Genomic DNA, 26,992 nt, shown 5'->3' with positions numbered 1-26,992 from the left:
CACAATTCATGAGAAGATGGATTTATGAGATTGGGCTGCTTATTTTAAAGAAAGAAAAGTTACATAATCAGTGCAGTGATCCACAGCCCTATTTCAGAAGCCTGTTCTCTATAGAACTATTGTCTTATATTCCTTAAGAAATATAATGATATAGCCTTTCTAGTTATTGAAACTTCTGAAAGTTAAAGAAAAGAGGTGACTATTTTCACTAAAGATGACTAGAAAGTCATGACCAATTTCAGTGTGCATTCATCTGTTTAATTTTCTCTTACAAAACTGTTTTTAAAAATGCTGACTTTCCTTATAGACATTCACCCAGTGATACTCATAATTTTTTCCCGTTATTAAGAAAAAAATTAATTGAAAGGGATGAATACCACAATTCTACTTTGTGGCTGCATTTTTGGTTTCATCTAATTGTTTCTTTGTAGGTTTTTTGGCGGCTTCTTTATTTCTCTTTCTAGGCCATATATGTTCTGCTCTAGCAGGAGAGTTTTGTTTTTATCTCACAACATACCATTCTTCAAGCAGGCAATATGTACACTGGCTAAACACAAGAATTAAATGTCCAGGATTCCCGTTGTGTTATTTTAGGGGACATAGTCTCGCTAATGATTCACACTTCAGACTCCTTTTAGCCACAGCCAGATTTGAAGCCAACTTTGGCCCTTCTGTATATTGACATTTCTTTTGTAAGCAAAGGTCCACTTGGAACAACTACTAGCTGAATACAGAAGGCTGTGGATAGTTAATTATACATGAGGATTTTAGAAAATAGCCAGAACCAGTATTCAAAAGAGCCATCTAAATATTTTGTTTGAGCCTCAATTCAAATAAGATTTCTTATCTAATTACAAGAATACTTTGCATAAATCAATGACTGGCCCTTAGTTTACCTGAATCAAATAACTAGCTACCATTGTTGGCTTTGGGTAAAAAATTTGATTCTGTGCTAACTAAATAGCTGTTAAGAAAGAAAGAGCCCCTTAACTGTGCAGAGGATCCATCCTTGACTACACAGTTGCTCCCAGAATTCTTGTGGGATTCCACAGAAACGGAGTTATCTTCATTGGCAAATTCCTTAAAATAATTTTAAGAAGAAATTATTTTCACAAAATGCCTTCTCTCTCAGTGCAGGAGAATGTCCAAAGGGGATCTCTTCCTTAGAAGAGTATAAGCAGCTCCTCAGTGACATGGAAAGAAAGAAGACATACAGGAAATGAATAGAACTTTGTATAATGACAAGTTTTACTCAATCCTGTGCAGTGAAAAACCCCTCCCTTCCCTCTGGGGAGGGAGATGAGCTTGGGCTGTGGGCAATTTGTGTATTGTTTGAAATTTTTGTCTGTCAGAGAGCAAGTGCTCAATTGATGAAACTTGTTATTGGCATTGCTATTAATTATAATGTGTAGCATATCAGTATTAAATATTCACTAAGTGACTTATACCACATTGATGCTGAAAAACACTTTATTTTAGAGATCAATTGCCTGCTGGAAATCCTTGGGGTTCTTGGGTTTATGTCTCTGCCCCTTGTCACATGGCGATGTGCTTGCTTTCTGCTGACTTCTGGCTTCTCTCTGTGGCCTCCTCTGACTTCTAGCTTCTGGTTTCTTCTCTTTAGAGGGCCTCCAATCCTGTGGATCAAGACCTGCCCTCTTGCACCTGGGTCACACCTTAACTGAAAATAGCACCTTCAAGGGATCCTATTTACAATGCGTTCATACCCATAGGAATATGGATTAAGATTAAGAACATTTAATCTACCACACTCCTTTTCTTTATTCTTTCCTTTTCCTTTTCCTTTTCCTTTCCTTTCCTTTCTCTTTCTGCTTTCCTCCCACCCTCTTCTCTTCCTCCCCTCTCCTTCCTTCCTTCCTTTCTTCCTTCTTCTCTCTTTCTTTCTTTCTTTTTTCTTTCTTTCCTTCTTTTGACTTGTTTCAGAGACTTTAAAGTTCAGAGACTTTATAGCAGTTTATTAGAAGGACTGAGTTCAAAGAAGGGAGAAAATGATGGAAAAGGTAAATATTCAATGAGCCAGTCTTCTGGGCTCTGTTATTCTCTTCAATGGCTTAACTTTTTCTTTTCTTTTCTTTTTAAATTTCAGGTTGTATTTAAAGGGTCACTCTGGGACAGCAGGAAAACAGAGCAGCCTGATCTTACATGGTGCTGATTTCAGCACTAAAGATGCTGATAATGACAACTGTATGTGTAAATGTGCCCTCATGCTAACAGGAGGTAAGTCCCTTGGGGCCATTCTCTAAGTTATGTTTCATTGATTTGAGGTTTGAGGTTTCTTATCTATGAGAAAGGGGTATGAGCTGGTCAGGAAGCTAAAGAGCAAGTCCCTAGAGATAATTTTGTTCTGCTCACTAATTTACCACGTGTTCTTGTGCAAGACATTGCTAGCATACTTAGAGGTTTCCTCCTCCCCCAACATCTATAGCAAGGGTATGCTAAGTTTAGTTCTAATGAATTCTTCAGTCTCTTAAAGTCTCTGTTATTCTACCTCCCAAATAAGGATCATAATACTCATAGTGAAAGGAATAACAGGTTGGGAATTCAGCATATAGAGCAATTAATAATTATGAAATGTTTTGTAACTGTATAGTAATCTCATCGATCATTCTCTGTTGGAAAGAAATAAGAATGAATAATAAGCATACAAAAAAAACCCAAGTCATTCCACTCAGACCAGTTATATTAGGTTTTGCATTACAAGGGATTGACCTCTGTAAGATGTTTTTGGGTGATATAAGAAATGCCACTAAATAATAATGTATCACATAGTAAGAAAATGAATCATTTTTATACCTTTTCTATTTGTTTCCAGCCTTCTGATTGTATCAAAGGGAAATTCTCAATTTGGTGCTAACATATCTACAATTCTTCCCTAGCACTTGGCTAATCACTCTTCTTAACAAAGAAGGAGCATGTCCAAGCCTTAGGCCCTGGGCCTTGGTTAGGTAATGGTAGATTCCTAAAATTAAATAATGTTATTTTGTTTTAATTTTATTTAGCTTTTTATCCACCTTTTATTATAACATGTGATACTTATTTCCCTTCTAAGGGAATGATATAAACTGCATTTTAAGTACATACATAATAGTTGATATTTAATAAATCATTGATTTAATTGAAATATTAATTAAATATTAATAAAACTTACATATGGATATTACAAAAATCATGAAGTTGATAAATGAAAGACTGAAGTTTAGGAAACACTAAGCTAAAACCTGATTGCAAATGATGCAGCTCAAATATGTTATAGTTCTGGCAGACAAGAGGAATATAAAGATCAGTAGTTGGTACCAAACGAACTTATAAAAGAAACCTCTTTTCCAGTATTTTCCCTCTCCCAATTTTAGTGTGGTTCTTCTCAATGGAATAGCAATCACTCCCACAGTGACCTGTTCTGATACTCTTTGTGTGTTATTCTATAACAACTTGTTTTCATACTAGTAAGAAATGTTCAAGTCTAATATTTTTCCTTCCCCAAACTGTTTTCATGATATTGTTTCCATTATTATTCCTTATTATTATGTTACTTCACGTCATACCATCTTATTTGAACTCCTATCCAGCTTTGTGAAGTAAGAAGGGAGAGAAACTATAATCTAAGGAAAACGAAATTATATTAATACTCACCATTTTATGAAGTAGATTGTGTTACATAGGGCTCAATAAAAATATAGTGTGTGAATGAATGAATAACAAGCTGATAACTCTTGAAATCACTCTAGCCAACAAGATGAATCATTAGGTTGAAATTTCTCTCATCAATTAAAAGAGCATGGAAGAGGGAAAGTTTCGGATAAAATCTTTCCCCTTTTTTCTCTACTTTCTACCCTTCCATTATTACCATCACCAAATCACAGCCCATTGATTCCATCCACTCCACCTATTTTGCCATTTTCTCAATGTGAATTATCAAAGTCTGCCTGCTATGATTCTGCCTCTATCATATTCTTCTCCTTAAACTTTGAATGTGTCATTTTGCCATTGCACTCAAACTTATCAAATATTTAAAAATCTCCCATATGCAATTTTATGACAGTCTTATCCCCCAGACAAATAAAAGCAATTGCTACAAATTTAGAATGTTTTGGTATTATTTTTTACCTGAAAGAAAATGTTTTATTTCATTACCTCCTTAATTGCATAAGTGAATTGTCAGTAACTCATACAAGGCAAAAGGACTTTGATTTTCCAATTTCCTGCCCATTTTAATATTGAAATATGCTTCATTTTCTCCATGTCTGTTTTACACATAGTTGTTTTTACCAGGAAAATACAACACATGAAAGGCTAACACTAAAATCTTTCAAATGTTTCCTTAGAAGACTGTTGCAATATGTTCGTATTCCTGTCATAATAATGAAAATATGGAGCAAAGCAGTGACTGCACTTCTTGGTTGTCGATGAGAAATTTCATTGCTTAGATTTATGAAGTTTTTCTACTTCAAATAATTGAACTTTGTCATGTTCTTTCATCCGTAATCATTCTTGGACCTGCTTCTTACTCAGCAATAAACACATAATGATGGGGAGAGAAAATTTCCACTTATTGCTTGGGCTGGAATAGTCTAAGTAAATGTGTTTTTGTAATAAATGCCATTACCCTATCAAATATCCTTTTGAAAGAATCCAGGTCTTGCAGAGCTATTCGTTCTGTAAAGCTAAAATGTGGGATTTAGATAGTAAGAACTGGGGAACATTAGGATGAATGTCAATGGCAGTCCAGGTAACTGGATTATTGCCTGGAACTTACATCTTACCAGCTACTCCCGCCACCAAATATATTTGACATATATTCTTTGTCAAATTTCCCTAAGTACCTTTTCCTTTGTGTAATTATTTTCCTTTGTTAAAAATATGTAGAGCTTATTGCCTATTTTAAATAGTCTCTTTTAAGCAGTGAGACTTCATACTCTTTGGAGCCAATAACTCATATTTCTCTGTCATCATCAATTAAAGCTTTCTTTTATCATGTTTATTTATGTATTTTTACTTTTGTTTCCTCTAAAAAGAATTAAGGGTAAATTAAGATTTATTGCCTACCAACTGTCCTAAAGACTTTCGTCTAGTACTTCAAGATATTTTAGTCAGAAAATGTGGTAGTGTTGTTATTCTTATCTATCAAAGACTGAACAACATGAGATAAGCTTAATTGAAAGCAGAAGGTATTTCAGCTAGACATAAGGTAGAATATTTTGATCTTTCTTCCCTCTTTCCTAACTTATTAACTTCCTCCCATAAATTCAACACATTTTAGTGACTACCTAAAAAGGGCCCATTACTATTAGAGAAATGATCAAGACATAAAGGTTCCTGCTTCATAGAGTTTGCATTTATTGAAGGAGACTGTCAACAAAAATAAAAGTTCTATGGAGAAAATATAACATGTGATAGAGAGTTACAAAGGAAAAGGGAGCAAATTGAGATGGAGTGTCTTGGGATCAAAGGCTGCAATGTGTTTCCAGGGAGTATCTAATTCTAGCTATGGACATATTAAAGAAAGACAATAGAAAGCAATTTATCTGAAAGAGTTTAGTTATGCACTTTCCTGTAGGTGTTAGTCTAGATAAGTTAGTCTATCTAGATTTCTTCTAGTCCTGTGATTCTTCACATACCCATTGCAGTTGCTAAGAGAAAAGTAAGTAAGTAAGAAAATATTTATTTTTCCTGTGTAGATTGTATATTCTTGGCTTGAAAGAAGACATAGTAGGCTGAGAAAGCACCATACATTTGCACCAATGTACATGCCACAATGTTTCACTCCCCTTTCCCAGAATTACATGTGCATCTTATTCCTACCTGACCCAAAAGCCAGCAGTTCTTCCATCCAATTTAATATTGAATAATCCCTATGTTTGGTTACACATTTCTTATGTGAACAGATCATGTATTTCAAGGTCAAAATTGGTGCACAAATATGTGCAAAATGGAACTGACCCTTAATTAATCATTGCAAGCGGTGACTTGTCAGCATAGATTATAAACCAGAAATATCTGCTCTGTTAGTACCATTGACCTTGGGAAAATTTGAAAGTTTCCTCCTCAGGTTTCTCCCTTTATAAAGAATATTATTGCAAATCTATATTTCTTTAGTAGGATGGATAAATTTAAGAGGTGATTGGGGGAAATATTTTCTTAAGTCCCCAGGAGAGCGTCTGTTTTACCCTCCTGACCCCAAAGAAAAGAATCTGTTTCATTATAAACTTAACAGCGTTATCTACTATTTAACATTAAGAAAATGAAGAGGTAAACTCATTTAATGAATGCTTTTGCTTATGTTGATATATTATATATAAAAAGTAGATATGCAAAAACCCCTCTGAATCCAGAATCAGGAAAATGAAAAACTTTATTATTAGATTGTCACATTCAAAGTGAACTTACACTCAAAGCAAACACAGCCTTTGTGTAATAAATTAATATTCTTCAAAATAAGCGTTTCATAAGTCTGTTAGAAACTGCAAATATTAAAAATTACCAAGAAAACATGGTATTGTTATACAGTCCTCTCCTTACCTTACTTCTCCTTCAACACAATTTCCATAGTTTGTACATAATATAAAAGCTATATAAAAATGTATCCTAACCTTTCACAGAAAGAATCTGTTGCGGTAGAAACTCTGATCTCTTTTCCCACGCATAAACTATGTCAGCTGACAGACAAGGCTTTCTAAAGCTAACAAAGGCTAGTTCTCAGTTCAATTCTAACAGAGGGGATAAAGCCATACACATAAATTTCTTTGTGTACCCTAGAACTTACCAGATGCTAACAGCAGAGAGTTGATAAATGCTTCCCTTGCCTGCTATATAATCTTGAAGACGAAGAAAATGAGAGAAACTAGCAGCTTCCTCAACTGGTGGATGATGTTGAAGTGACAAGATCTTTGGGAAAATATAATAATCTTAAAATGTGTAATAATCCCAGAAGGCCTCGCCAGGCATTGTAGGATAACTGGCATTATCCGACAATGCGAGGTTTGAAGGCAAAAATGTTAAGAAAAAACATTTGGAAAATTGGAGGCTGATCACAGAAATCTACATTGCATTACTTTTATTTTAACACAATTTCTATATTTAGAGTATAATATGGATTTATTCCACAAAAATGTGGAATCCTTGAAGGCTGGGCCTTTGTGCTGGCCACCTCTGTATTGTCCGCGCTTAGATAGTACTTGGCACATAGTGCTCAATAAATATTAATTAAGTGAGTGAATATGTTACCAGAGATCCTGAAAGGACTTAAAAAATCACAAATCATCATGGTGAGAACATATAAAAAGAAATCAGTGTGAGTCTGAATGTGACATTTGCATGGGCTTAGCTTTTAAAAATGCTTTTTCACATGTGTATCTGCATGTGCAAACATGGAACAAAGGGATGCCTACTGGGGATTAGGACTGACTTTTTAAGAATAACTTAACCCAAGAAGAATAAATTCCAGAATTGGACAAACCTGAGATTTAGGTACTTGGCTTTCAAATAAATTTGATCTCCCTAACAAAGTTTAGAAATAAATAGCTATTTTCTGGGCAAAGTTTCATTTATTGGCAAGACAGTGAAGGCTACAAGAGAATGTCTTTCAAAAGTTTGGAAAAAGGTGAATCAGAAACAGAGGGGCTTTTAACGTAAGGTTCCAATTAAAGATTAAGAATGGACAGTGGATGGGGAATAATCATGCTCTTAATTTTGTATATATTTTCCTCTAATAATATTTAATTATTGCACTTTTACTTTTTAACAGGCCTTTCCGTATTATTCTAAATGCTTTATTTTTCATATATAATACTTCCAAAAATCTATTTGAAATGGGGACCACAATAATACTTTGATAAGAACTGAGATACATGAAGGTTAGATAATTTGCCAAAGGTTGCACAATTAGTAACTATCAGAGTCAGGACTTGAAGACAGCTACTTTTCTCCCTCTACTGCCTCCATTGAGAGGAATGGCATTCAAACAGAAGGATATAGCTCTATTTTAATCTTTGCAGCACATTTTCACAAGCATTTTCTTACTTAAACATGGATGTAAGAGAATTGAGGTCTGAGGCAGAGGAGAGACAGTAAGAGAATACCTAGAGGTTTTCAATGAATTCAAGGTGACTGTCCAAGATAAACAACGTTTCCTCTTTGGAACAAAAAGAAGAGCAAAGAATAAAAGCCATATTCTTGGCCTGAAGGGGATATCGTTGGAGATGACAGAAGGAATGCAAACCTCCACAAAGGTCCTTTGCCTCCTGCACACAAGACCCATGCAGCTGTTCCTTGAGGCTAGCTGAGGGTAGGGTCAACATTATATTTGAGAACTCAAGAGAATGGCTTTTGGAGATGGTCCCATTGGTAATGATGGTATCAATCAGCTTAGTTCAGCCTTATTCTTCATTAGTGATGATAAGAAAAAAAAAGAGTAACATCTTATTTCCTCCACAAGCTCTTTCGCATTTTGCTGATTAGAATGCATGCATTGAAAATCAATGAAAGACATCCACAGAAACCAATATATCTTTTGATTTTGCTGTACTTCTTAACTTAGGGAAAAAAAAGTTTTGTTTAGGATTGGAAGAATTTGAGAGTTAGGTTTCTTGACTTTCAAATAAATTTAAACTTCCTGAGTGCAAAGTTTAGAATCAAATTCTTATTTTCTGGGCACAGTTATATCTATTGGTGATAAAATGTGAATTTTCTGCTTCAAAGATAAAAGCCTCAAATGCTTTTTAAAGACTTGGGAAGCCTTGGATAGTTATTACAAAACTAAATTTTAATGAGTTAAGTATAAATGAATTAGAAACATGTATCTCAGATTTCTTATTAAAATATACATGAGGTTACAGGTTATGAAGAAAAATGTTTGGCAAAGTACCTCTGGGAAGTTGCCAACCTTAAAACACTTGAGACATTTTTTATCAGTCCTCCCAAAAAGCTGCTTTCTTCCATCCTTTGCTTGCATCAGTGAGGTCCTTGGAACTTAAAATGTCTTTCCTAGATTAACTTCTTTAGCATACTTCCCATTAGCTCTTCCCAGGCACATACAGAAAAAAGCACAAAGTTAATATTTCCCCAGAATTGCAAAGGATTTATAATTCAGCTATTAGGTATCTTGCCAGAGAACTATGGCAAACCTAGGCACACTCCTCTATATGTCCATGTAGAATATCTTCATCTCATGCAAACATATATATACTGAGTATCTATGACTTCATACGATGACTTATGAATACCACAGTGTGCCTATGAGTAACTAGGAGTCCGCTATGCTTTTGCTTGCTTAATATAAATCTGTTTTTTCAGGATTTATACTTAAAAACCTGGCCATGCTTAATTTGTTTCAAAGAAAGGTAGAAAATTGACAAACTGAAATATCGGCTACTAAGAAATTACTTAGCTTGTTTTTACATCCATGTCAGAGAAAACTTACAGACTACTTGCTTGCATAGAAATAACCATCTCTGCTACCTTGAAGTTCAGAATAATTTCTAAAGGACCATACAACCAAATTGTCATGAGAAATAATACCTTTTCATTTTGTTTCCTGCCATGTTACTTCTTCATCTCTAGTATCATCAATTACTATCTAAAAGTCCACAGTGTAAATGGCTCACTGGTCTTAAGACAGAGATAATCAAACACCTCCAGCTCTTAGATTTCTTCATGAAATCAAAACAAAACATTGAAAATGAAATCCATACTGAATATTTAAAGGTCATATCATCATATGCAAACATTTTACAACCATACTATATCATTTGGATCCAAATTATTTTCATGTTTCTCTAATAAATCCTACTAAGCAAATAAAGAAATATGTTGACCCTGACGACCTTGTCCTCATTATTACATCGTTATGATGCCCCACGAGATCTAGTCCCCTTGTTCCTGCCCTAAACCCTTTACTCCATTTCCTAGATATGTTACAACAAGCCCTTGGATAGGATTTTAGAGACCCTCACAGTCAGTACATCATTTTTTTTAATCCTCCCAACTGTGCTGTGAAATCAGATGTTCAGACATAGTCCATGTTTTATGAGTGAGGACATTCTAGTCCGTGTTGTGTGAAGGAAGGCTGCACAACCCTGGAAAAAGTTCCTTAAACTCTCTGACCACCAGAGTCTTTGTCAAGGCATCTGACATACAACTTAGGGTTGATTTGAGGATAATATGGGAAAATGTAAGCAAAGATCTTAGTACTGACATAGGGGAGGATTGTGGGAATAGGGAGTTCCAGAACTCAGTCCTTCCACCAAAACAGCTACTAAGCAGTCAGGAACTGTCTGAAACAACTATTTTGAAACCCTGGAGACCAGAAGAACACCGTATAGCATTCAGGAAAGGACAGGAGGAAGAGGCTGATAAATTCCACCAAAGAACAGTAATTGCTCCCTCTATATAGTGATTATGGGAGCCCACCAGTGCCCGTTCCCCACTCTCATGGCAGGCCACACAGGGGTCCAGTCTGTGGAAGACAGAAAGGGACATAAAATTCCTTTTCCCCAAGAACAGGCATGGGCACGGCTGATCACTGATCAGTTTTTGATTAGTGACTTTGGATCACTGGGGCCCTGACTCTGAGGGCAGCCATTGTTTCAACCCTCCCTGGACAGGTGGTGGAAACTTAAGATGCTGTGCTTCCTCAGCACTCTAGGGAACAATTAGTTAAGGATTGCATTTGCTGGGCAGGCCAGGAAAGCTCAGCTTTGAGGAGCTGTCCTAACCCTTATCCCCAGGGGTATTTTGGAACTGCTCTGTGTCCCTTTTGTGGGCCCTTGGCTGGGAAATACTGACCTGAGGAAGTCCTCCCCAGCCTGCCTCCCTTCCCAGAATTAGCCCCTCTCCAGAAGAGCTTGAGACAACAAAAGCAGTGTAAAAACAATAGAGGCTTCCAGTCTGGGACACCTGCCATCTTCAAACACCTGGGAGAGGGTCTCCTGGGAAATAGAGGTGGCAACCAAATTCCTACAACAGGGAAATTCCAAAACAACTAAGAAGCAAGAGTCCAGGACAAGACATAAGCACAGAAAGACAGGGAAAACCCTGCACACTGCATTCGCCCTGGCAGACTTCCTGATAGGAGACTGCAGCACAAGGCAGTCTCTGTCTTATTGCCAGCTGTTTACAAGGTCAAGAAACCACATCTCAGGGAATAAATTCAGACTTAACATTTTAAAAATATTACAATGTGCAGTGTACAAGAAAGTACAAGACAAACCAAGAAACAGAAAATGATGGTCCATCCAAAGGAAGAGGGAAAAAAATCCAGAGGGGAAAAAATCCATCAAAGATGAGAATGTGGGTGTTCTGAACAGTCTTTTAAAAAATGATCTTAAAAATGCTCAAGGGAAGCGGACTTGGCCCAATGGATAGAGTGCCCACCTACCACATGGGAGGTCCACAGTTCAAACCCCGGGCCTCCTTGACCCGTGTGGAGCTGGCCCATGCGCAGTGCTGATGCACTCAAGGAGTGCCCTGCCACACAGGGGTGTCCCCCACGGAGGGGTGCCACATGCGCAAGGAGTGCGCACCGTAAGGAGAGTCGCCCAGTGCGAAAGAAAGTGCAGCCTGCCCAGGAATGGCACCGCACACACAGAGAGCTGACACAACAAGATGATGCAATAAAAAGAAACAGATTCCCGGTGCCGCTGATAAGGATAGAAGCAGTCACAGAAGAACACACAGCGAATGGACAGAGAGCAGACAACTGGGGTGGGGGTGTGGGGGAAATAATTAAAAAATCAATCTTTGAAAAAAATGCTTAAGAAGATGAAGGAAAATGTAGATAAAGAATAAAGGATATCCAGAAAACAATGAATGAGAAATATTAGAGTCTTAGTAAAGAGAAATTTTTTAAAAACCTACTAGAGACCACAATAACTGAAATGAAGACTGCCCAGGAGGGTTTCAAGAGCCGGTTGAAGCTGGCAGAAGAAAGAATGCTAAATATAGAACTAATGTATAATCTGGCAATCCCACTGTTAGGAATATACCCAAAAGAATTGAAAGCAGGAACTTGAACAGATATTTGTACACCAAACTCATAACATTTTTCACAATTGCCAAAATAGGGAAACAACTTTAAGTGTCCATCAAATGATGAATAGATAAATAAACTGTGGTATGTGCATAGAATGGAACATTATTCAGGCATAAAAAAGAATGAAGTCCTGATACATGCAACAAGAGGCATGTACATTGAAGACATCTTGTTGAGTGAAATAAACCAGAAACAAAGAGACAAATATTGTACAATATCACTAATTTGAAACAATTAGAATAAGCAAACTCATAGAGTCAGAATCTAGAATATAGATTACTAGAGGATGGGGTGGGAAAAGGGAATTGGGATTTAAGGCTTAAAATGTACAGCATTCCTATTTTGAATGGTGGAAATGTTTTGGTAATGGATGGTGCCAATGGTAGCAAAACCTTGTGAACGTAATTAACAACAGCACTGGAATATACATAGCTGAATAAGATTAAAAGGGGATATGTTAGATTGTATATATGATAACAGTAAAAAATCCTTGGAACTACACTACACAAACAGTGAACCTTAAGTTAACCATGGACTTTAGTTAATAGGACTATTATAAAAATGTGCTATCATCAGCTGTAACAAATGTTCCACATCAGTGCAAGGTGGTGGTGGTGGGTGTATGGAATCCTGTATTTTATGCATTATTGTTTTGTAAACCCACAACTTCTTTCAGAAAGAAAAGATATTGAATAAAAAGATCTAAGGACAGTCCCTGACATATACTATTTGATAAATATTAAATATGAATATTATTGCTTAGAATCTTTTAGTTATTCATTGATCAAGTCATCATCAAAGACTGGGTCTTCTGGCCTCTGGTCTGGTGTCTTCAGGCTGTCCATTACCCATAAAATTTTTTTCTAAAAATATCGTAAAAACATCCTTGTTCTCTCTCCTGTTTACTTACTTTTATAGCCCTGTATTCTCCAACCCCTTACCTCCTTGCACTCCAACTTAGCCAAGCTGCTGGCAAATGCATGCTCCTGCTCTTCCAGGGTACACTGTGTTTAAAATCTCTTTTTTGCCCACTTAACTAGTACCCGTCCTTTAGGATCTGTCTCAGGTGTTAACCGGTAACCTCGCAGCCCCACAAGCAGTTAGAAACTTTGGCTTCCTCTTCCTCATAAGATTGTCTGCATGTCTTTGCTTAGCATCTATCATTTCATTTTTTAATAGTTTGTTACTCTCCCTCCTTCAAGAAACTGTGCAATCCTTGAGGTTAAGAATTTTGTTTTATTTAACTCTATCCCCTGTGTCTTCCATTGGCTAATATTTGTCGAGTTGGTTTTGGATTCAATTTTCTCCCCTTCATCATGTTGCCACATAGGCTCAAAATGGCTTTGGCACACACTATAGTTATAAAATGAGGGCCCTGAACAATGTTTGATTAAACATTTAACCTGGCAGTTTAGTTCCCCTGATTAAATATTGGTTCCTCCATACCTAGAGAATGTTTTACTTTTTTTACTGATAGAAAAATAGACTGCCTAAATTATTAATTTTTCTAAAAACACCATTAACTTTCCACTAAAACTGCCTGCTTCTCCACCTCCATCCTCTAATTATTACCCTTTTGCACTGTATATCAGATATACTGGTTTTCTTTTAGTGTCTATACATACCAAGTTCTTTTTCTGCCTCATGGCATTTGCACATACTGTTGTCTGCTTGGAATAGGTTTACCACATATTCACTCAGCTTCTTCCCTCTCATTGATTCAGGTGTTAATAAATATCACTTTCTTCCATGAACATCAAAATTTAAGTATGTTTCCTGTTATTTTCCTTCTCAGATCCCTGGTTAATTTCTTCATGGCAGTTTTGGTTGCAACTTAGAGTTATTTAGTTTATTTATTTGCTTACATTTTTTTTGTCCATGAGGTCAGGGATCATGCCTGTCTTGCTGAGTACCATGTAACAACACTTCACGATAAGGAAGTGAATAAAGAAAAAAACCCAGAGTAAACTTGGATGTTCTATATTGAGGTAGCTATCGAATAGAGGATTTTAGTGAACCAAACTTCTTCAGACAATAAAGACTTTATAAGAGGAATCGGTCAGTGAGAGCCAATCCATCAATACACCTGCAGTCACTTGCCAATCCTTTGTTAAGCCAACTCTGTTAGAATGGTAAGCATGAGAGGTGGCCAGTAGATGAATGACGGGTTTCCATTGCTGTAAGGATAATGAATGAGAGACTGGTGTGATTTGATCTTCAGACCCTCTCAAGTTCAGGTGACTGTCTCTCATTGACTGTGATCCGGGCATACTAACTTTCTTTCAATGTCTCCAAGATGCCATTCCCTTTACTACAAACATCACCCACTTTGCTGTTTAAAGAATATATATAAGAACAATTTATCTGATTCTGTCACACGATCCTTCTGTTTTATATATCATCCTAAGCTTATCCAAATTTTCCCAATGAATGTGTCCTTAAGCCTGTGCCCTTTATTTTGGGTTATTGTTTCAAAATACTTCTGCCTTCTCAGTCTTCCAGGACTCTTGTGACTTTTTATAAGCTAAAGAAACAAAAACACATTTTACCATGAGTACCCAAATATAGCTTAGAAGTCGTACTATGGATTGTAGTAATCCTTAACAGTAGAGTAAGTGTGCTTGCTTCAGAGAATGTGGTGGCTATTTGAAAGACTATTAAAGGCTCATCAGTGTGATGGAAGGGTGCCTTGAAGAAGGTCATGGAAAAGGAAAAGAAAAGTTAAAAAACTAAAACAGTAAAGTTGGGTTTCATTTTGTCATTTAGAGAGCGTCTTCTGGATAAATAAATTCCCTAACATTATAGAATGCCTCTTGTAATATAAATAGCATATTGTACTAGTTATTTTTTTTTTAAGTAAAGGAATTAATTTTAAGGGGAAAAAAAAGGTCAAATTTCACAAACAAGGCCAAACAAGAGCCTTCTTGCCCAGCTCATGTTGATTTCATTAACATTTATATTGTTGGCATATAGTTGATAGAGCAGCATTGAATACAGTTATCTTTCCAAATTCATCAAGACGTATCTTCCTATTCTCCAGAATGAACTGGTGAATTAATGCAGCTTTCTATGCCTCTAGTATGAATATAAACATAGCCCAACTGTATTCATCTTTTAATATTGAAAAATGAGGACTAGCTTTTCTCCATTTAGCTTTTTCTAAAGCTGAAGATAATCATGTTACAGTTAAACATCAGCTGTACAGCTTCCTTCCCCTCTCCCTCTCACCCTCCTTTCATTTTTTCTCTCTTTCCCTTTCTCTCCTTCTCTCCCTCCTTTCCCTCCCTTTTTCCCTTCATTCCTTTTTTCTTTTTATTTCCTGTTAATCCCTTAGGTAAAACTCTGTAATCAAAGGGAGGTCAGCTGTATCCAAACAAAAATATGCCAGAATGTCTCTGGCATAAATTTTTCCCTAAAGATTTCAGAACTGTTACTTCAGGAGAAGGAGAAAAAGTACAGTTCTATGTAAAAATCTAAGAACTTAACACATTAATAAAAATAAAGTATTGAGTTATCCTTACAGAGAGCTGTGCGATCATAGGAGCTCTATTTTAATCATAGTACATTGTTTATTTTTGTTGTTAGTTGTTTGGGTTATACAAAGTTTAGAAAGCACTTGAGTGCTCACAGACAAAGGAACAATACAAACATAGGAACAATATGGCTGCTTCCCATATTGCTACAAACCCTAGTGAGGTTTTATTAATTAAAATTCAGTTTAAGTGCCACAGTCATTGCCCAGTATATCCAGTTAATTTTAGGAGCTCTGGGCCTATTCTTGAGAAAATTATGAAATGCATGGAAGGCATCTCTTCGTATTTTGATATCAGTTCTCTAAGCTTCTGAAAATCTGTACTAAAATGAATCATTCTATTCAAGGTTTAAGATGGAATGCTTTTTAAAGGCAGCTGCATTTCACTCGGTCTACCTATAAAAGTCAGTCCTGTTTTACCTCTTTTCTTGAAGCCAAGAGGCTGCCCATCTTCACAGTGGGAAATGAACCCCAGTAGAGTCACAGTGAAGGATGATTTTCATGAGGGTATTCTCCCTTCTGCCTGTTCTCACTCTGCCTAAATCAAATGCATTTAAAACACTAGTGAGCAGATATTTACTGAATTCCTCCTATATGAAAATAACCCTAACAAGCATGAACAAAATGCCCATCATTTAATGCCATTGATTTCCAAATGTTCAATGTACTTATTTTTTTTCTCCTTTTCTCTCTTTTCATTCTTGGACTTTTTAGGCTGGTGGTTTGATGCCTGTGGCCCCTCTAATCTAAACGGTATGTTCTATACTGCGGGACAAAACCATGGAAAACTGAATGGGATAAAGTGGCACTACTTCAAAGGGCCCAGTTATTCCTTACGTTCCACAAGTATGATGATTCGACCATTGGACTTTTGAAAGCACAATGTGAGAAGCATTTATAAAAACAATAAAGAAATCTGGGGATGCTACATGTGAGAAACTTCTTGAAAACTTCTGAAGTAATCAATATTGCCTCCCTTTTAGCAACAAGTGGGTAGGTATGTGAAGTCACCAAGGTTCTTGACTGTGGATTTGGGGCCTTTTGAGTTCACAAGAGTCTCTACTTGGGGTCACTGTGTTCATATGCTTGAATATAAAGAATGTCACTCTCTCGTGCTTTAAAAAGGGAAGAAACTGCTCAGTTTGGTGTGCTTCAAACTACTACTGGAACTTACCTTGGAACTACCATAACCAGATTTAAAAATGAAGAAGAAGATGAAAATGAATAATAATAAGAACAACAACAATTAGAAGAAAGAGAATGAAACAGAAAAAAAGTTATACATGAAGAATAGAAACAAGCCTGTATCATTTCCATAATACTTTGGAAATGATGTATTACACCATAAAATGGTGTTATTTCTATGCAAACCTACTAACAAATACATTTATATTGCTGTACAATTTTAATAAAAGTTCAGGAAAAATGGCATTGTCCCCTGAGTTAGTTAAATGTTAATGAATCCTAAGCCTAATCTGATATCATATTTAATAGCTGATTTCAGTTTACCCATCTTCAAATGTAAACTCCATTTTGGTTAACCATAATGAAGTGTAATGCATGAAAAATTATAGTGGGAGGTAGAAACACACCCCATTACTTTTTTATGTTTTGATGCAGTTTTCAGGATATATAAGATTGAAAAATTACCCCCATACTAGTTTTAATTTACTTTAAAAAGTGACTGTCTGATATATAAATATATTTATAACCTGAGGAAAGTTTAAAGAATGTGAAATATATCACCAAGTTTTCTAATAATATACATGCATTTAATATCTCCTTTAATATTATATAGGAAAGCAGTATTTTAGAGTGTAGTAAATTGAAGTAAAATCATAGTAAACCGGAGAGGTTCATTTTATAGTATCATCTTGCATGTGTACACTCAAGTGTAACTTCATCATTTTTAAATGTTTTTAAATTTTCAATTCTTCACCCAGTTGTTTCATGCTAATTTAATTTTTGTCAATTAACAGAAACATCTTCAACAGATCTACCCTGTTCTAGTTTCCATAGAAGATACACTTTGAAGCCTATGGAAAATGAAAGAGGAATTATAAATATCATTGTACATAGCATGTTTATATTCACAGTAAACCTAATAGCTGTTTAATCTGGAATATGCAATGTTATACTTAATTGATGCAATAAACACAAATTTTTAAAAAAATCTACTATATTACTTTATAAAATACATGATCTTACATATTTTTCTCCTTCAGATTCTGTTTTCTTATACAATTTCTAATTTTTAAAAAATATATTAGTGGAAAAAATTGGCAAAGCTATCTGTATTCTATATAAGGGAAATATATAAGAAAAACATTCATAGTCTTCAACTAAATAAGAAAATCATGAATACTAGCTGCTATAAATCTTGTAATGAAAATATTCCTGTGGGATAATCCATTTTGAATGAATATTTGGGCACACATTTTTGTGGTAACTTTGAAGTTAGTACTGTATTTTATCAAGAAATGTTCTCTGCCTCTCAGCACTTGAGGTCACAATACTGAACAATTTTTATCATAACATGAGCCACTATATAAGATAAGAAAACTGAAATAGATATTATGTCTCCTTTCTTAGAAAAATATAAGGCTTTTCATGGCAATAATACAATATCAGGCATGGTGATTGTCTTAGTAGCTTTCCACCATTTAAGAGAATAAAGCTATTCAAACTTTTAAGAAAATATTTTTTAAAATTTATCATTGTTTATATTTACATATCTGGATTGAATTCCATTTTGCGTTAGAAGTAATATTTGCAGATATTACAGTTTTCCTATTTTTTGGTGGTTCCTTCACAGTATTTTTTAGCCTCTGCCTCTAAAATCTTCACAATTATTTTCATTTAAATATTTTTTAAAAAGAATGGTTTGTTCTTTTGTGTTTCTAAATAATTTTTTAACCAATCTTTGGATTAGGAATACTATTTCCCAATTTATATTACAAAAACAAAATGAAATAAAAAAGAAATAGAAAGCACGATATTTACGGTTTTGTTTCCTGGGTTTGAAAAATGAAATATCTCTATATTTACAATGAAGCAGTGTAAAATGTTCATGACTCCATTATGTGCACCATGTAAGGTCTATGTGTTTGAAGCAATTTAACATATATACCTTTTGCATTTAATTGTTTGGGGTAAGATAATTATGTATTAAAATTTTTCCTTGCATTTTTATTTCAACAAAATTCATGTGGTTGCTAGGCAAATTTCTTCACATCAATCCCAGCATTATTGGATTTAAACAAAATTGAAAATAAGGTATTTTTGCAACTTCATCTCATTTCAAATAAATGTTTTACAAAATTTAAAATAGATTTAAGGAAGTATGAAATCACAGGGCAAAAAAATTCTAAGTGGACTAAAGCCTCAATCTTTGCATTCGGGGTGGGGTAAAAAAACATAGTCCCTATCAGCAGGAAAAGCCAAAACCGTGGTGTCCAACTCCCTGCTATATGATTGTTACGTCCTGTCAATTCTTAAATGCTCTAATATCATATACCAATCCATTCTGGGAACTTTGAATGTGGAATTAAAGGATAGGAATTGAATACCTGAGTTTGGTATAAAAGGGAAAGAGCATGAAGGAGATGCTACTGGTCTCTCACCCACACAGCATTCTTACCACTCTCCTGAAGGATTAAAGATCACATGGAGCAAGCCTGAGTTTACAGTTGAGCCCATCCTAGACCAGCTGGCCCCAAGTGGACCTACTAGATGACCCCAGATATGTGAGTGAACTCAGGTGAAATAAACTGAACCTGGCTCAGATGAGTAGAACCAATCATGATAAACAATAAGTGGTTGTTGCTCGAAGCCACTGTGTTTTGGGGTGTTTTGTTAGACAGCATTATCGTATCAATAGCTAACTGATAAAGAATGCTACAGCCCAATACATTACAATATCCAGACCCTGTGCCTTTTCATTTATTGTCCCTTTTTTTCCCAGAAGAGTGTTTCTCAAAGTTTGATGTAACCATAGTTTGAATTAGAATTTCCAGGGATAAGGAGCAGTAATTTACAAGCTCTCCAGCACCCCAGTAATTCTTATGTATCCTAAAGTTTCAGAAACACTGTCTTAGAATGACGATTGCTTCCTTTAGCTCAGTCAGGCAAAAATCCTAATAGTCCTCTAGTGTACATCAAAATAGCTGCTTCATGATCCTTTACTGATCCCCATTGACACTCTCTTTCCACTCACACACTCTTAAGAGACCTCAACACGTTTGGTTTGGGCTTAATTTTATATCCCTACTCTTTGGTTAGAGGCTGTCTTTCATTTTTTTTATTCCCACCAGTACCTAGCAGACCCTTGTTATTTGTTGAATGAAGTTGAATTGCTCTGAGAAATTAAAAAATTCCTTCTATCTATACAAAATCTAACACCAGAGATTTAACTTCTGTCTTAGAGCATTTATTCTGAAATGTTCAACTTAGCCCTTTATGTCTGCAGAAAAATATTTCCTGATTTATAATTTTAGTTATCACAGAAATCCTTATCACCAACTTTGCTGACGCATACTGTATAAAGTGAAGGAGGACCACATGCTTCTTTTAATTTTAAAACCATGGTAAATTTACGAAATTTATTATTGAGTAGTAATTACTCATTTTTTTCTTTACATGCTCACTGTTTTAATGTAAGATGACATCTAATTTAAGTTATATGCTTGGGCAGCTTATTTTCAGCTTTAGGATTTAAAGATCACCTGCAGCCTTTTTATCTCATTGATTTGGCTTTTTATTTTCATGAGAGTAGCCTCTTCTAATTCAAGGTCAATATTTTTTCACTGGTCATTTCTTTGACCATTACTTTTCGATCACTTATGATGTGTTAGTCCTTGGGGTTATGCAGTAGTCATAAAGGAAGGATCCTTGGGGCAAATTGACATAAAACAAGTTAGTATATCTCTTGTAAAGTTTTCTTTCAAGGAAGTCACAGATTTATTCCCAAAAGGAGCAAATGATGGATATTGGTCAAGTTTTTATAACTCCCAGGACTTTGCCTTTTAACCCAGGGCAAGCAATCTCAAACTCTGACATGTTAACTCTCACCAACATGTATGGGGATTCTTTATTTTGTTTTCTTTGGACACATAGGCTTATGTGTCAACTTGGCCAGATAAAGGTGCCCAGTTGTTTGGTCAAGAAACTAGCCCAACTGTGACTGTGAGGACATTTCATGGACTTATATCATCAGCAAGTTAATATCATCTATGGCTGATTACATCTGCAATCAACTGAGGAGATTGCCTTCAGCAATGAGAGAGCTCTCATCCAATAGTTGAAGGTCTTAAAAGGAGAAATGATGATTTCAGCAGTCAAAAGAGAAAATTTCTATCTCTACATTGGACAGACAGCTTCTCCTAGGACCTTCATTGGAGTTCCTGGCCTGAATCTTTTCCTGCCAAAATTTTTCCCAGAAGAGTGCACACTCATAGTCACATGCAACAATTTTATAAAATCTCATAATATTTACAGATATTGCCTGTTGGTTTTGTTTCCCTAGAGAACTCTGACTAATACAGAGACTGACTCCTCATATCATCTACTACAGGCAAGTTCCTACTTCATCTCCCCATTGGGTCAGCCTGCCTCCTACCCATCTGCCCACTCTATCTTAGCCCTTAGGATGAGTCCATGTGCATTCCGTGATCATAGAGGCAGAGAGGGTACCATTATTGGTCAGTTCTGCACAGAATTATTGTGACTACCTTACTTATAATCCTCTCATAAATTAAATTTTAAAAAATGTGTCTGCTTCTAGATATACTGTGAAGAACCAGAATCAACTAAAAAGAAAAAGAGATAATAAAACTTGTAAGTTAAAAATGGATTTAAAAACCTTATGTAGGGAATTTTCAATTATGTATACTTTAATACAGTGTCTAAACATCACAGCAATGATGTAAGGGATTAGAATGAGAAGAAAATCATTAAGATCCTAAACTAACTTGAATACTTTCATTAAAATAAAGGCATATCCACAAATTGTTAATGAGATGCTGGCTTACAGTTACATAAGTTACATAAGTTCTATTATTTTATAGATTTAATGCCAGGGTGCAAATTGTATTTAACAGACACTATTGAGCAGCTACTAGCATGCAGATAAAACATTAGGACTGTACATGGGATTCAGAGACAAACAAGGTAAACAAAAAAGCACTATTTATGAGCAAGACAAACAAGTAGACAAAAATGTGGCCTACTTCCATTCTTTGCGCTTCCATTTCTGCATGCTTCTCCCTGCCCAGTCTCCATTTCTCTGCTACCTTTCTACTGCTCCAAACACTTTCCTTCCTGATCATGTATGTTCACCCCTATAAACAATATCATGAAGTCTGTTATCCTCTTCAGAGTGATTAAAAGCAAACTCAAGCAGATTTTCAGCATTACTATTTTGATGGGAAGTATTTATTTGGTTTAAAATATTTGGGAATGTTTTATGGTTTTCCAATATAAAAACCATACCTGCTCCAAGAAACATTTTATTCAAAATATGCACTGCAAACTATCATGCTCTTTTGCATTATGTATTAATTACTGCTCCTATCATGTATCCTTGTCATTGTATCTGATTTTTGAGAACTTGTTATACAGAAAGATAACATCTTTACTTTGGACCTAATCAGTTGAATACCTGGGATGCTGTCAGGGAATATACATTTTACACCCACTATCAGGCATTTCATCTACACACTAAGGTTTAAAGACTTTTTTTCCAATGGGATATATTCCTCCATTTTTATGCCTAGAAATCTATCTCTGGTTTTCATATATTTCTGCCTTGATTATTACAATAACCTCAGTTGATCTTTCTTGCTTCAGTGGCGTCTTACACCATTGTACCACACATACTGTTGCAAGATTGTTCTCCCCAAAATGTCCTGTCTGGAAGGAGAGGGTTCCTACCATACCAAAGGTGATGACTACTAGGAGACTAGCATTCTGTTAGTGAGCAGTCACATGGCTTCAGGCAAGTCACCTAATCTCTCTGTTTACCACTTTATTCATGTGTGTATTGTATCTCTTCCACTAATCTCTAAAGTTCCTTGAGAGAGAGGAACTGTGTTTGGTGCTATTTTTATATCCCGTCACAGTGTACAACATGCTCTTGGTTATGTTGTAGATGCTTAATAAATACTTTTTTCATTTAACTGAAGTATGATATCCTTCATTTAATATATGGGTAATTTAAATCTGAGAAATGAGAAATATTCTTAAAGAAACAGTAAGTAGATGGTATATTAGTTTTCTATTGCTGTGTAACACACTACCACAAACTTATATGTGAAAAGTCCAAGCCTGGCATGACTGGACTCTGTTTGGGACATTACCAGTCTGAAATAAATGTGTAAGCAGGCTGCAGACATACCTGGAGCTTAAGGTTCTCTTCTAAACTGGCAGAATTAACTGTAGTTCCTTGGGGTGGTAAAAAGGAGATCCCTATTCTCTTGCTGGGTCACCCAAAGGTCACTCTCAGCTCCTAGAGACAGCTCTTGCCATGTGGCCCCTTCCATCTTCAAAGCCATCAGGAGAACTTCTCTATCAAATCCTTCCCACACTTTGCATCTCTGACTTTCCCTGTCTTTGACCTTAGACCCAGATTTAAAGCTCATTATTAGGTCAGGTCCAGACAGACAGTCTCCTTTTATTAAAGTCAACTGTTCTATAACACAGCCCAATCCCCCACACTCTAAGTGATTGGGTTTATGTAGAATGTGTTCAACAGGGGCTGGGGAATCTGGGAGGTGATCTTGGAATGAAGCCTACTACCAGTAACAAACCAGGGGTACACTAATACTCAGTGTATTAGTAAAAAGATGAACCTATAGTTAGTACTAGAATTGATAGGTATATGTCCAAGAGACTTAAACCCTTGGTCCATCCATGTGCCAGTTGGGCCCTGAATCTCAACAGACTTGCAACACCTACCCTACTGTTCATTAGACTCACCCAGGACAACTAACAAGAAGATGATGGACACAGGCCATCACAAGGAACAGAGAAAGTCTGCAACTGCAAGCAAGACAGTCCCACCTATCTGCCCCATGGGATCTAAGCCCCTCTCAATTAAAAGTGGAGTGGGCATCACCATCCCAGAATCCTCAGGATTAGGGAATGAATGAAGGACTAGAGTAGACTTACTGTTATTCTACTGTAGACTTATTGTGATTCTAGTAATGGAAGAACTTTTATCATTGGTGTGGAAGCAATGGCCACTGGAGGTTCTGAGGGGAGGGAGAAGGAAAAACAGGTATAACATGGGGGCTTTTTCAGGACATTGGAATTGTTCTGAATGATGTTGCAATATGGATACAGGCCATGATACTTTTTGTCATAACTTACAAAATTGTACAGGACAGAGTGTAAGCTATAATCCATGCTTAGTGGCAATGCTCCAATTTGTGTTCATCCATTGTTAACAAATGTACCCCTCTAATGAAGGATGTTGATAATGTGGGAAAGTATAGGAAGTGTAAGGAGTGGGGCATATGGGAATCACCTATATTTTTAATGTAACATTTATGTAGTCTAAAGCATTTTAAAAAATAAAAAGTAATTTTTTTGATAATTTAAAGAACAGGAGCATGTGTAGTGAAACCATTGTCAAGTCTATATATATAAAATCAGAATATCTAGGCCAGTGATCTGGCATGATATTTACCCTGAAAAACTCTCTTAACCTCTCTTAAATTGTTAATACTCTTTACCTGCTTTCTTTTCCCTTTCCAATAACATTGTCAGGATCATTTTAATATCTATTGTGGGTATAAATTGCATTTCACAAGCCCAAATCAGCAAGGTATATCATAATATTTTTTGTGTTTTAAAGCAACTTAATTTTCCTTACAAATCCCCATGCTATCAAGACTGCAGGGAAATCACCTTAGTCATTTCTGGTGCTCCCCCCACCCTGGGCTAGTATAAAGGCCTCAGAATCTTACACAGAGTCAAGGTCATGAAGAACCCCTTCAGTCACCAGTCTACCTCCTTTGTTCCTGAGACACCCATTGTCCCTATCTCAATGGTTCCTTTACTTCATCCTGCTGTTCGGAGTCCCTGAAACACTTTGGTCTGGGAACCACAGAGCCCACACACACACATGCCCACTCTTCTTGCCAGCACTTTGGGCAATACCTGCAAATAGGGTGTGGGTTTCTGCTATTTGAAGAATTTATGGACATCTGCCCTCTCTCAGCCACCAGGGATCCTACTTTTAAGTTTGGGAAAATCCTTTCCTTCCTCTCCCTTTGAGTTTCCCTCTGGGCTCTCCCTGGAAAGGTGCAATTCCTAGAGCAACTCACCAAGTGGAGGCTGCCCAAGATAATCATTCTTGGAAGGAGGCCTCTTTCACAAGAACTTGAGATACTGATAGATAGAAACATCAAAATTAAATTTTACTGATGTTCAGAAAAGAGGAGTAAAGAACAGTTTCCTCTAGACCCGACCACCTTAAAGCCCAGGTCTGGGGGCAGCTTCCTCAATTACCCACCTAAGGACTGGGTCTGTTCACAGCCACAGCCTGGTGGATCACTCTCCAGAAAACTTAGCATAATCTTAATGGCCTTAGATTTTTGGACATGACATCTAGTAAGGAAAGCCCTTTGAAGTTAATTTCTACTTTTCTTTTCATGGTAACCTCCCCAAAGTAAGGGGGCAAAGAGCCTGGCTACCTCTTGAATGGAGAAAAGAGAAGAGGAAAGCACAGAACAAAAAATACACATTAATATCTGGAAAGGTATTCAGCTATATAGACCCCATTTTCAAAAACGTACAATTAACATTTTTGCAGGGGAGGAGCTATGTCACTGCTCCTGAGTTAATTCTAGACAAGCCAGGACTACACTAAGAACCAGATCTGAAAATAACTCACAGACCTCAGAAGGGTGGCTTGTATGAGGGGAATATACCCCTTGGCACTTGTGTTCTCACCAAGCCCACTTGTGCCAGTTAATAAACGTAGGGTTCAAACATGATTGCCCAATTTTCACTAAATTTCCTCTATTGGGCTGAAGCCCTGGTCTGAATTACAGACTCTTTGGCTGGGACCTTGACAGCACACCTAAGTCATGCCAGCTGCCTCTACACGAGGCTTGAATTTTACCCTCCTGCACACATACGCGTTAGCTGACATGCTGCTTCTTACAGATTGCACCCTTGGAAATCTCATGACCTGCCTCTACACTGCAACTTTTATTACAGACTGGACCATGTGCAGGGTGATGAAAATGATGCTGATGCTGGTGATGATAGTGGTAATATAATAATCTTATTATATATAGTTGTATCAGCTGCTGGTACTATTATTGGCAATACTGCTGCCATTACTAGCTACCATTTATCTAACTCTTATTTAGGTCATTTCATCCTTATGAAACCACGAAGTGTTCATTTTATTATTGTTGTTATAAGATATATATTGTATATGAAAACTGAGCAACTGAGAAGGTAAGAGAATTGCTCAGTGTGATACAAACCCTAAGTGGTGGTGCTGGGAGTTGAACCTACACTTAGGCTCCAAAGCTGCACTATCCACTTCTATAACTACTAGTAGTGACATGTGACTATTGAGCACTTGAAATACAAATTGTCTGAATTGAAAGGTATTCTAATGTAAACTGCCCAGCAGATTTAGAAGACTTAGTATAAAAAAGGGATATAAAATATCTCATTAAGAATTTTATATTGATTATATTTTGAAATGTTACTTTTTGGATATGATGAATCAAATAAAATGTATTTTTGAAATTGACTTCACCTTTTTAAATTCTTTTTAATGTGGCAACTAGAAAATTTTAAATTACACATATGGCATGCATTATATTTCTATAGGGCAGCCTGCTACAGAGACAGTGCTCTTTAATATTACACTCTAATATCAGCAACAATCATAAATGAGCTCTAGTTCATTAAGGCTCCCAATAACCCTGAATAGCAGGGATTAGCACTTCCATGTTACTAATAAAAAAAAAAAAATTAGGCAGTCAATCAGTTATGGCTCTTGCCAAAGGCCACATTTTGAATAGACTTTGTCCCATGATTCCTGCTCCAGTATTCTTTACTCTGCATGTATGCAAAATTTTCATAATTTGTAACCATGCTGAAGGATCTCTTTGATGACTTTAATATTTCATGCTTTCTAGCTTTCCAGGCAAACCTTGATAAAGCAGTTCAATATTCTATTTTCCAAAGGAATAGCTTGACAAGAGCAGTCATAAAATATATGTATCCATTTACCATGTCATATCAATTCACAACTGAACTGCAAGGTCCCCTTTCCTCTTTTTGTCCAGAGACTTTCTGGTTCATTGCCTATAAGATGTTGTCTCCGTGTGCAAATTCTAAAAAGCACCTTCTTTCTACTAATATCTTCTTTCTACTAATTTTTTTAA

The 26,992-nt window shown here is 36.2% G+C and overlaps 1 protein-coding gene across 1 annotated transcript in view; it reads left to right on the top strand.

Annotated features, from left to right (window-relative positions):
• Positions 1-22,753, top strand: part of ANGPT1 (angiopoietin 1) — a 247,053-nt gene extending 224,300 nt beyond the window's left edge. The window contains exons 8-9 of the mRNA XM_004457536.5: positions 2,108-2,238; positions 16,293-22,753. Coding sequence (XP_004457593.1) covers positions 2,108-2,238; positions 16,293-16,453 — 292 coding nt within the window. The 3' untranslated portion in view covers positions 16,454-22,753. The remainder of the gene's footprint in view (positions 1-2,107; positions 2,239-16,292) is intronic.
• The last annotated feature ends 4,239 nt before the right edge of the window (positions 22,754-26,992 follow it).

The sequence above is a fragment of the Dasypus novemcinctus genome, chromosome 14 (assembly GCF_030445035.2).
Source record: "Dasypus novemcinctus isolate mDasNov1 chromosome 14, mDasNov1.1.hap2, whole genome shotgun sequence".
NCBI classification, from domain to species: Eukaryota; Metazoa; Chordata; class Mammalia; order Cingulata; family Dasypodidae; genus Dasypus; species Dasypus novemcinctus.
Note: the sequence above shows the minus strand (reverse complement) of the source record. Positions and strands in the feature narration are given on the sequence as shown.